The sequence below is a fragment of the Chrysemys picta genome, chromosome 1 (assembly GCF_011386835.1).
Source record: "Chrysemys picta bellii isolate R12L10 chromosome 1, ASM1138683v2, whole genome shotgun sequence".
NCBI classification, from domain to species: Eukaryota; Metazoa; Chordata; order Testudines; family Emydidae; genus Chrysemys; species Chrysemys picta.
Window position 1 is genome coordinate 139704975 of NC_088791.1, and position 12268 is coordinate 139717242.

General features: G+C 47.8%; 1 protein-coding gene across 1 annotated transcript; it reads left to right on the top strand.

The window, feature by feature from the left end:
- Positions 1-1068: 1068 nt before the first annotated feature.
- Positions 1069-10334, top strand: LOC135976445 (alpha-2-macroglobulin-like). Its single transcript, XM_065571922.1, has 6 exons — positions 1069-1281; positions 1988-2158; positions 3789-3933; positions 8749-8866; positions 9485-9713; positions 10095-10334. Exons 1-6 carry the CDS (start codon positions 1084-1086, stop codon positions 10317-10319), a joined length of 1086 nt encoding a protein of 361 aa, XP_065427994.1. The 5' UTR covers positions 1069-1083; the 3' UTR covers positions 10320-10334.
- Positions 10335-12268: the final 1934 nt, after the last annotated feature.

Sequence of the window (12268 nt, forward strand, 5' to 3'; positions counted from 1 at the left end):
GTTGGCCAGTGTCAAGGGGAGCTGAGGCATCTAGATACTGTGAGAGTTGTTTCACCACAACCTTCTCAATAATCTTAACCAAAAAATGGAAGAACAGGTACTGGGCCCCAGTCAGCCAGATTGTCAGCATCAAGTGACAGCCACACAGTAGCTTCCTTAAGAGAAGCTGACAGCCTGGGAACGGTTGACAGTTTCCACCAGGCCCCAGTCCTTCTCCGCTAGCCGTCATCAGCCAATGAAGACATGGGTCCAAATCACTGCCTGTGTAGCTCAGTGTATTCCCAATACCTCTAGAGCCTCATTGAGGATCACTGGCCTAAACTCAACAAGAGGAGGGCTTAGTGTTTGTCAGGTGATAGAATGAGGAGTGGGCCTTGTTGGAGTGGAGATATATACACCTATCTCATAGAACTGGAAGGGACCTTGAAAGGTCATCAAGTCCAGTCCCCTGCCTTCACTAGCAGGACCAATTTTTTGCCCCAGATCCCTAAATGGCCCCCTCAAGGATTGAGCTCACAACCCTGGGTTTAGGAGGCCAATGCTCAAACCACTGCTCTGGCAATTTCCAGCTGGTGGAGGGATTCTTGGGAGCCATTACCCATCTGCAGCATCCAGGTCCTAGGCTGTTCTTCATTTTACCAGGGCTGCTGTAAAATCAGCTCCCTGATCGCCCACAATCCCTCCTGGTATATTCAGGATGCAACATAGGCTCTGGGCGGAGAGCACGGGTGTGTCCACTGTACAAGCAGAGCCAGCAACCACTTGGGGTAGTGTCTTGGTGTTCATGGTAGCCATAAAATCATGAACTGAGTCATCAATGTGAACAGAGAATTTACCAAGCACCAATTGCTCCAATGCCACCTTAGAGAGTAACTGAATTTCAGTAGATAATAATGTATATCTGTTTGGGGAGCCCAGGACTGGACTAGCAGGGGGCTGCAGGGCAGGACTGAGGGGCATTGGCAGAGCTGTGTGGGGAGCCCAGCACTGGAATAGCAGGGGGCTGCAGGGCAGGGTTGAGGGGCATTGGAGGAGCTGTGTGCGGCGGTTCCAGGACTGAGTTGTGCTGCGGGGCAGTGTGTGATGGTACCTGGAGAAGTAGCTCCTCTAATACCTTTTCTGGGGTTGCAGGTTGACTTGCATTTCTTACCGGCCGAGGGCCTCCCCGCTTCCGACACTCGCCTCCGGGTCGGGGCCTCCCCAGGCTCCCTGTGCGCCGTCCGTGCTGTGGACAAGAGCGTCCTCCTCATGAAGCCTGAAGCCGAGCTCTCTCCCAGCTCTGTAAGTGCCAGCCTGGTCCACTGATCAGCAGCTGCAAGAGCTGGTCTTCTCTTAGGGGCCGTGGTAGCAGAAAATGATGCAGTCTGGTTCAGGCAAGACCAACTCAGTGCTGAGGAGTGGCATCTACTGGAAAAAAAAATCCCTTCTGTCAGTGCGGATGTCTTAATGCTGTCCTGCCCTTATCTTATCTTCTTTCACTAGGTGAGAAGCAGAGAACTGGGCACCATTTAGATTACAGGAACTTTTTCAACTCCTTTGGGATGCTACCATGTCTGGAAACAGCCCTGGTCAATGGGCTGCTGATTTTCTCTTGTTCAGGGCCTATTATTCATTTATTTATTTACTTATATTGGTGAAGCGCCTACAGGCCTAGACCAGTCTCAGGCATTTGACCAACATATAGTAAGTAACAGTCCCTGGCTAAGAAAGAAGGGCCATTGATATGAGCATTAGAGCCTTTAGCAGGTACTTTGATATAGTTGATCATAATAGCCAGAGCAACAAACTGCCCTCAGCCAAAGAAGCAGCTTCCCTCTTTCCTTCTCCCTGCTCTGTAGTGTATTTACTGCTCTTGGTTTATTTTCTATCACTTCCACCTTCTCTCTGTATATATCCGTCTGTCTGCCTCTGCCTGTCTGTGTCCCCCAGCGGTGTTTCATGGCACTTGGTACTGATGAGGCCAAGTGACACAGTTCTGTTTGCCCAGGTGTATAACCTGCTACCAGTGAAGGAACTTCAGGGGTATCATCATGGCGCAGACATGCTGCCGATGGATCCCCAAGAGGAGTGCATTGCCGCAAAGAAGATAATTGTGAATGGAGTCACCTATGCTCCAATGTCTGAGCCAGATGAAGAGGACACTTATAGCATCTTAAAGGTAAAGTCTCCTCATCCAGTCCTTGTGGCTGTGGGGAGATGAGGACATTTAAACCTGCTGTGAGTGGCATGTGGTGCAGGGCTAGCTGCTCTGGAGTGCCGATCACGGAGCTATATCTGGAGCAAGTACAATGGCGGTGCAAGCTTCCACCATGCACTGTCCCTCATCAATGTGCTTCAGCTTTGACCTGGAAAGATCAGGTATGAGCACCTCTAGGGTGAGGCAAATGCTGTCTTCATGGGCTTTTCAATCCTTGACCTCTCTTCCAAGGCTGCTAAAAAGTGGTGCGTTAGTGCTTATGGTGAAGGTGTTCTTTGTAAAGGGGGGCACCTGAGCCACTAAGAACTGGCCTAATACTCACCAGCTCACTTCACATAGCAATGAATGACCAGTATATAGGAACGCCTTGGATTCAGTGCTGATTTGAGACTAGACTGGAACTGGTGAACTAGAAACAAAATAATCCATGTGCCTTTACCATCCCCAAGACTAACGAATGCCCTCTGAGCTGGAGCTAGATTGGAACCAGACATCTAGAGATAAGACTGTATTCCATTCCCTGATTCACTCCGACCTCTGACCTGGGGTTGGATTGAAAATTGGAACCAGTGCCCTAGAGATAAAAGGACCCTGTATCCTATTCCCTTATCCCTTTGAGCCATCCAGTCTCCCAGACCTGAGACTGAGTGTCACCCTGTGCTCTATGGGTAAGGCTAAGATTTCGCCACGGTTATTTTTAGTAAAAGACACGGACAGGTCACGGGCAATAAGGAAAAATTCACAGAGCCCGTGACCTGTCCGTGACTTTACTAAAAATAATGGGGGTGGGGTGGGGGCGCAGGGCTAGGTAGGAGGGGGAATGGAGTCCCAAGGGCTGCAGTGGGGGGTGCATCCATGGGGGGCATATAGCCCCCGCTCTGGAGCTGGCCGCAGCTGTGGGACAGGGGTGCGCGGCCCCTATTGCAGCTCCCACCAAGCCCTGGCTGCAGCAAGGGGGGGAGGGTTTGGCGGGGTGGATGGCCCTGGGAAGCTGCAAGGGGGGCACGTGGCCCCTGTTGCAGCCGCCGGGCAGGGGTGCATGGCCCTGGCTGCAGCCCCCAGCAGAAGCCACAAGGCTGGGGCACACAGACCCGGCTGCAGCCCTCGCCAAGCCTGGATGCCACAGGGCTGGGGCTGCAGGGTCCTGGTTGCAGCCAGCCCCAGCTACAGGGCAGGGTCACACAGTCCTGCCTCCACCTCCTGAAGTGTAGAAATCACGGAGGGCCGGTAAAGTCATGGAATCTGTGACTGCTGTAACCTCCATGACTAGATCATAGCCTTATCTATGGGTAATAGGCTCCATATCCCATCAAGGAAAAGTGTCAAGGTTTCCTCCTTGCTCATTAAACCACTAATACTGGTGTATGAAGTGGTGTTGTAGCCATGTTGGTCCCAGACCAGGTGAATGAGGTAATATCTTTTACTGGGCCAATTGGTGTAAACTCAAAAGCTTGTCTCTCTCACCAACAGGAGTTGGTCCAATAAAAGATATTACCTCACCCACCTTGTCTCCCTAATACTGGTGTCAGTTCTGGAATTTCAACCTCAACAGAAATAAATAACAAAATGTGTGTTGGGTTTTTCCCTACAGGAAATGGGTTTAAAGGTCTTCACAAACTCCAAGGTGAGAAAGCCACATTATTGCCTCCAGTTCCCTCAAGTTGCTTGGGGTTACAGAAGTTCTGAAGGATTTCACAGTGAAGCCGAGGTATCAGCACAAGCACTCAGGAGAACTGGTAAAGGCCAAAGGCCTCACAAGCATTCTGTTCTGAGCAGAGAGCGCATCTGTGTTTTGGGGTGAACGCTGTTGCTCATAGCTGGCCGCATGCTAGCTCTAGTGTTGGGACTGGGGTTGTGGATTGAGCATTTGGAAGTTTTTCCCACATCATGAGGTGACCACTCGGTCTTGAAGTTTGAAGTTGGGGCACACTTCTCCTGACAGAGTTAGGGGCTTGCGTTGATAGCCTCACCCTTGGAGGTTAATGGAACCAAATTGTTTCTGGGAGTTCTGAGGGAGAATATTATGCTGCTGGCAGACAAATCTGTGGGTAGCTCGCTAAGACTTTACAATGATCTTCCATCCTCAGGCACCAGTAGAGAGTTTCCCAAGCACAGCTTTCTACCGAGTCATCATTGTCACGCTGTCTGGAGTGGCTCACAACCATGACTGTCTACCTCAGGGCAGATTGTCAGAAAACAGGGCAACACCCCAAACTGGTGGTGTATTCTATAGTTAGATTTCACCAAGCCAGGGACAAATGTTAACTCCTGGATCACTATATCAATCTTGCCATGGAGTCACAGACAATCCCCTTAGATTCTCCAGTCTATCTTGCCACCCAGACAAACTGAACTTTGTGATAAAAAGTTACTTATACAAAAATCACCTCACCTTTTAGAAGGCTTTCAGTCCCAAGAGGCCAGTCACTTACCCCTAGATCTTATACCAAAGATAATGCTGGTAGCCAATTCTATAGTAAACTAACTGAAGGTTTATTAGCTAAGAAAAGGAAATTAGAGTTATTGAGAGGTTAAAGCAGGTAAAATATATGCATAGATGAGTCACAGTCTGTAATTCCAAATGGTGGAAGTGATGTAATAAACTGCCAGTTTCCCAAGTCTTTTCAGGGTACCCAGATTGACTCTCCGCTTCGCATCTGGCACACTTCCCTGTAAGAGTCCATACAGTTCAGAGATGCAGGATCTTTCCTCAAATCCATACTTATAGCTTCTTCTCACCAAAAACAAGCTGACACGGTTACTACCCACGTGGGTTTTTCCTTTGATGACAGAGTGAGGAATGCATTTAGTGTGTTTAACCTCTGATCATCACACATAATGACCACTTGCTTTGAAATCTGCACTTTTCTGTTAAAGTTCTTCATTTGCATTGCACAAGGCTTCTTACTTGTTTGATGGGTTATTTAGTTACAGGGTTTACACAATGTAAATGTTTGCTACTACATTATAACAGGATACAGATAAGTGAAAACAAAGCAAGTAACATCCCATTCGTTTTCATGAAGTTGAAACACCACATACACTCTGATACATTTAACAATCACTTTGATCTATACTCACCCACAAGTGAATTGGCCGGGGGATCTGGCATGAGCTGGCACCTGGTCGGTCAGGGTCACAACCGTGGTTTATGGATGATTAGGGACAATTGAAGTGGGAGGAAGAAATCTTGATGATGGAATTAGTCAGCTTCAGCCTGGGTCTTCTGCCACTGGCACGTTATGGCACCAATAGACCCCAGGTTGTTAGACCCTGATAGTGAACCCAGGTCTTTAGGTGGTATCATTAGCTGCTGCCCCTGACCAACAGCTTTAGTGCTAATGGCCTACAAACCACAGCAGCCATGCCCCGGTCCTCCAATTGGATGGACAGGCAGCACTGTCAGTGAGTACCTGGGCTATTTAAAGGCCCCACCAGGAAGAGGAAGCTGTCTGAGCAACAGATCATTGCCTGCTGATTGCTGCCTGGACAGCCTCGCCTGACCCTGCCTTGCTGCCTCGCCTGGTCTGGCCTCCCTGATGCACTGACCTGACCCCTTGGATTGGAGCTTCCAGCTACTGACCCCTGAGAAAACTCTGACCACTGCCCCAGGCTGCCTCTGATACTGATCAACCTCCCAGCTGCTCCATCATCTGCCCACATTTGATCACTGCTCTGGACTGCCTCTACCACCAGACATTAGAGAGGTTGAAGCTAACCAATTCCAATATAAAGATTTTCTTAACTCTTATGCCATAGCTGTACAGGGGGCAAAAAAAAAAAAGATTGTTTGCCACTATCATAGAGTAAGTGGGGTTTTTTGGAGTGGTGGGTAGTCTGGAAACACCTGGGCTCTTGTTGCTTGGTGACGGATTTGAACATTTCCCACCAGCAGGAGAGATTCTTAATTGGTGTATATCTGATTTTCAGAGGTGCATTTTCAATGTATGGCAAAGAGCCTAGAGCACTGGATTGGTGGGGTTTTGTGTGTATTATAAATCCAAATAAATAAATAGTGGTGAGGTGCCGATAGATCTGGCTAGTTAAACATATTGTAGGCAAGTATCAGAGGGGTAGCCGTGTTAGTCTGAAAGTGAGGGATCATTGTCCACCACACGATCCATCGTCTACAGCCAAGCACTGAGGTACAATCGCATCTGCTCCAACCCCTTAGACAGAGACCAACACCTACAAGATCTCCACCAAGCATTCTCAAAACTACGATACCCACACAAGGAAATAAAGAAACAAATCAACAGAGCCAGACGTGTACCCAGAAGCCTCCTGCTACAAGACAGGCCCAGAAGAGAAACCAACAGAACTCCACTGGCCATCACCTACAGTCCTCAGCTTAAACCTCTCCAACGCATCATCAGTGATCTACAACCCATCCTGGACAATGATCCCTCACTTTCACAGACCTTGGGAGGCAGGCCAGTCCTCGCCCACAGACAACCTGCCAGCCTTAAGCATATTCTCACCAGCAACCACGCACCACACCATAACAACTCTAACTCAGGAACCAACCCATGCAACAAACCTCGATGCCAACTCTGCCCACATATCTACACCAGCAACACCATCACAGGACCTAACCAGATCAGCTACAACATCACCGGCTCATTCACCTGCACGTCCACCAATGTTATATATGCCATCATATGCCAGCAATGCCCCTCTGCTATGTACATTGGCCAAACTGGACAGTCACTACGCAAGAGGATAAATGGACACAAGTCAGATATCAGGAATGGCAATATACAAAAACCTGTAGGAGAGCACTTCAACCTCCCTGGCCACACAATAGCATATCTAAAGGTAGCCATCTTACAGCAAAAAAACTTCAGGACCAGACTCCAAAGAGAAACTGCTGAGCTCCAGTTCATTTGCAAATTTGACACCATCAGATCAGGATTAAACAAAGACTGTGAATGGCTATCCAACTATAGAAGCAGTTTCTCCTCCCTTGGTGTTCACACCTCAACTGCTAGCAGAGCACCTCACCCTCCCTGATTGAACTAACCTCGTTATCTCCACACTGATTTATACCTGCCTCTAGAGATTTCCATTACTTGCATCTGAAGAAGTGAGGTTCTTACCCACGAAAGCTTATGCTCCCAATACTTCTGTTAGTCTCAAAGGTGCCACAGGACCCTCTGTTGCTTTTTACATATTGTAGGCAGAAACTCTGATGCCTCTGCTATTCCAGTCCTGGGCTCCCCACACAGCTCTGCCAATGCCCCTGAGTCCTGCCCTGCAACCTCTTGCTAGTCCAGTCCTGTTCAAATCGTAATAGTAGCCTCTATGATAAGCAATATCTATATAACCTTTAGGGCTAATCCAGGCCAAGCACTGGGGATCTTTTGCTTGTGTGATCCTTGCCCCTCAGACTCCAAGCAGCATAAAAAATACAGTTCCTCTTTATTAGGGCTTTTTATCTCTTTGCCCCTTCTCTGAGTTGCAAATTCAGTCATTGGGAGTAATTCAGTGGCCCGTCTCCTCTTCTTGGTGGAGGGGGAACAATCAACTGATGTTCCACAATGGTTTGTCTGGTGTTGATAGGCCTTCTTTTGTGTCAGACTGGCATTTCACACTCGATGCTTCTTTTCTGTCTGGTGATTCACAGTTACAGAGCAAACACTAAATATGACCTTAGAACATGGGATACGATATTATAAGTGAGATTAATGCCTCCAGCTGCTTACAAGGATTCCGTAAAGTCTAAACACTGAACACATTTTTATAACTCTAATGCCTAGTTTAACAATACTAATACACAGGTGAGCAAAAAATGGCTGTTATTTTCCACACACGAAAAAGTAAGGAAAAACGGGAAAATCATTTTTTTAAACATATTTTTTGTGGATTTTTAAAATTTTCATCCAAAATAAAAAAAGTTTTTTTTTTTCAGTTTTCCAACAACCCCGCCCCCCAGAAACTGTTGATGGAAACAGTTTTTTTATGAGAATTTCCACTGAGTCAAAATAAAATCTTTGAGAAAATTGTTGTGACCAGTTCTAAGGCCGATCCTTTGAAAGGCTGGGAGCTTCGCAGTGATGGTGGAGCAGAAAATGACACACTGGAGTCGTGATGTGACCCCTCAAACATGCTTCAGACATGGAACTTTCCATTCCCACCCTGCCCACCACAACCGATTTGGGTGTCTGATTGCACCAGTGTAGCTGGAGGGGAAAGTGTCCCAGGGTGTGTCTAAATTGCAGTGGGAGGTGTAATTTCCAGGTCTGACAGACACACACATGCTAGCTTTGATCAAGAGCTAGTGCGCTAAAAAGAGAAGTGTAGCTGTTGCAGCATGGATGGGGGGTTGGGACCCTATGTATGTACTTGGGAGGCTAGCCTGTCATGCCCTCACTGCTACACTTCTATTTTTAGCACACTAGCTTGATCACAGGTAGTGCAGTGTACATACATCTACCCAAGCTGGAAATTACACCTCCAGCGGCAGTGTTGACCTACCCTCAGAGATGGAAGCATCAGGCTGGTATTGGTGCATTATATCTATGTTAATCAGTTGTACTCACACCACCCAGGACACGCAAGGGTACTGGACTCAGGTTACCCTGTCATGGCTGAGACCCTTCCAGCAGCGGTGGAGACAGTTCGAAAGTATTTCCCAGAGACATGGATTTCGGATTTAGTGCCTTTGACGTGAGTAGCTGGTTGTTGCTGTTTGAACATTCCCTTATTTTTTGTGATGATAATATAAATTCCTGATGGTTACTGAGCCTCTTTCATCATCCCAAAGTGCTTTTCAAACTCTGTGTGTGCAGAAATCACTCAGCCACCTGCGGGCTATTCCCCAATGGCAGATGTTTACAGTGCAGAACAACACTGCACAAACATCTAGAAAGGAAAGTGAAAAAGAGCCCCATTTCCAATTGAAATTGCAGGGGGAATCTAAGCATTTGGATTGTAATGACCCAGGGTGAGCCCCCCTCTTCTTCTTAAAAGAGTTGTGGGGTCTTTAATTATCACAGGTTGTCAAAATATCAGCTGTATGTGTTATCTGAAAGACAGCACCTCCTCTGGCACAACACCTCCCACCACAATGGGCTCAGTGCTAATTCAGAGGGGAGAGCACCCCCTACTGAGTCCCCACATCACTCCCTGAAGCACTGCATCAGACTTGAGCATTGAGCTCAGTGTGGACTCAGAGGGGAGAGCATTATCTACTGAGTTCCCCACATCACTCTCCGGAACACTTGGGTTTTCCTTCAGTGTCTGACCAGGCTGTGATCACGATCCTATCTCTCTTTTTGTCACCAGCTCCAATGGAAGTGCTGAATTGCCCTTGACAATCCCTGATACCATCACAGAATGGAAAGCTAATGCATTCTGCACCTCAAGTGACACTGGCTTTGGCCTGTCCCCAACCGCGTCCCTCAGAGCTTTCCAACCCTTCTTCGTGGAGCTCACCCTGCCCTACTCCGTGGTGCGTGGCGAGGCCTTCACGCTAAAGGCCACTGTCTTCAATTACCTGACCCGCTGCATCAGGGTAAGAGACACTCACACCATCCCCGTGCAACCAAACCCACAGGCCACACTTCTCTGCTTCACAAACTCCTGTGTCTGTAGCTCTTTTTAGCCCCCGGTCTCCCTGCAGCCCCGTCCTCCCCAAAAACATGTGCACCCAAGCCTCTATGCTCCTATAACTCCCAAGCACCCCAAAGCCCCATAACTCCAAATCTCTACACCCCTGTAACCATCTACACTTCTAAACCCATGTGTTCCCTCAACCCCCTCTGTCCCTTATAGTACCACAAACCCTGTTCTGCCCAATTCTCTGCACATCCCATCTGCCGTACTGTCTGCATCTCTAGTTACTACTAATTTCCCTGGCCCCCTCCCTGATGACAGCTCTCTGGACAATTGACAGGTCAGCATCTCACTGGCTTCATCTGCCGACTTCCGAGCTACCCCTGTGGAGAAGGAAGAGGACTCTTATTGTCTCTGCGTGAATGGAAGAAAAACGGTGTCCTGGACTGTGACCCCAATATCTCTGGGTAAGAAACATTCTAGCTCTGATATGTTTGGGGGCCAGATACAGTGGCACAGAAATTTCAGGGGGCAGGGACCTGGTAGCTCAAAAATCTGTTGGTAGGGGATTCAACTTCCCCAAGACCCTTCTTTGGGGTGTTTTACTCCCATGCTTGGTTGGAGAGAGATAAGCTCCTCCTCAGACAAGACAGAGAACCCTAGATGGTTTTCAGCTGTTGGACCCCTCCATTCAAAAGACACTGTCTGTACAGTGAGGATCTCCATCAACATACTGCTCTCTAACACACCAGTGAAAGATGAGAGCTGGCTGGGTCTCTTCTTTCAGCAAGAAAAGCAGGTTATAGTCCTTGGTTCTCACTTGGGCCAGGACAGTCATCCAGAATGAGGGTGATTTGTGATGAGACTGGAAGCCTGAGATACAATTATCACCCACCTGCTTCATACCTGCCCATATCACATAGGGGAGAAACCATTTAGTTGAAATACCCCATGGGAAACTTAAAGTCCTGGTTAAATGGCCATCCTGATTAAGAGAAGAGCCCATCTGAAAGAACTTAAATTGTTGTAAAATCCTGTGCTGATTTAGAGACAGGCATGAAGCCAATCCACTGATCCAAAAGAGCTTTGAACTCTGAGGTATGTGAAATCCAGCTCAGATCTGGATACAGCTTTGTGGTTTGAGATCATCTTGCCACTGAATACAAATATGAGTGTGACAATGAGATTCATTACCTTTCTCCTTTATTTGATCTTTGTTTCTTCTTTCATTCTTCATTTGGCAGCTTTGTTAGTAATGAATCAGAGCTTAGCATTTCTCAAAGCCTCCCTGAAGTGTCTAGCTCCCCACTGAGCTCTTATTATAGCCCTGGTATCTGGCTGCTCAAAATCAGCAGACAGCCATTCCACCTCTGCCCTCCATCCCAGTGGAAATGTCTCCCTCTTTGCTTCACAGATATGAAGTGCACAGCAATCACCTATAACTATGGGAATATTTTTTTCACTGAGGTCTAAACTCATGAGTATACAGCACCAGCGGCTTTTCAAGTGGCCAAAGGCACATTCAACTATCATTCTGCACCTGCTGAGCCTGTGGTTGAAGCACTCCTTGCCGCTGTAGAGGTAGCCAGTGTATGGCTTCATGAGCCAGGGGAGTAAAGTGTAGGCTGGATCTCCCAGGATCACTATTGGCATTTCAAAATCCCCATTGGTAATCCTCTGTTCTGGAAAGAGAGTCCCTGCTTGCAGCTTTTTGCATGTGTCATGCACCTTCTCTGACCATCCCGTGTTGATGTTGGTAAAACTTTCCCAGTGATCCACCATAGCTTGCATTACCATAGAAAAGTACCCCTTTCTTTTGATGTACTCTAGCAAGGTGGTCTGGTGCCAAAATAGGGATATGTGTGCCATCCGTTGTCTCACTGCAGCTCAGGAACCCCATCGCTGAAAAACCATCCACTATGTCTAGCACACTGCTGAGAGTCATAGTCTTATGTAGCAGGAAACGATTAATGGCCCTGCACACTTGGATGACAGCAACTTCCCACGGTGGATTTCCCACTCCAAATTGATTCCCAACTGATTGGTAGCAATCTGGTGTTGCAAGCTTTCACACAGCGATCGCCACTCACTTCTCCACTGTCTGTGCAGCTCTCATTTTGGTGTCAATGTGCCGGAGGGCTGGGGTGAGTTCTGCACACAGTTCCAGAAAAGTGGCCTTGCACATCCACAAGTTCTGCAGCCATTGCTTGTCATCCCATACCTGAAGAATGATGTGATCCCACCAGTCAGTGCTTGTTTCTCAGGCCCAGAACTAGCATGCCACCATCTGCAGCTGCTCCATCACTGCCAACAACAACCTTGAATTGTTTCTTTCCATGGTGCATGACAAGCTAGCCTGCAAGGAATTGTCATATTCCCCAGTGCTCCTCTTGAAGCTCCGGAAATTCTGTGGGATCAGGTGTGTTGTGTTCACAATGCTCACCACAATAGTGCAGAGTTCTGCAGGATCCATGCTTCCCACTGAGATGGCGGATGCGCAGGTTTGCAGCATTT

Excerpts from the sequence above, each read along its gene's own strand:
- LOC135976445 (XM_065571922.1), top strand. The coding sequence starts at position 1,084 with ATGGTACCTGGAGAAGTAGCTCCTCTAATACCTTTTCTGGGGTTGCAG. Across the intron at positions 3,934-8,748 it reads ACAAGCACTCAGGAGAACTG|GACACGCAAGGGTACTGGAC; the intron begins GTAAAGGCCAAA and ends CACACCACCCAG. Across the intron at positions 9,714-10,094 it reads ACCTGACCCGCTGCATCAGG|GTCAGCATCTCACTGGCTTC; the intron begins GTAAGAGACACT and ends GACAATTGACAG.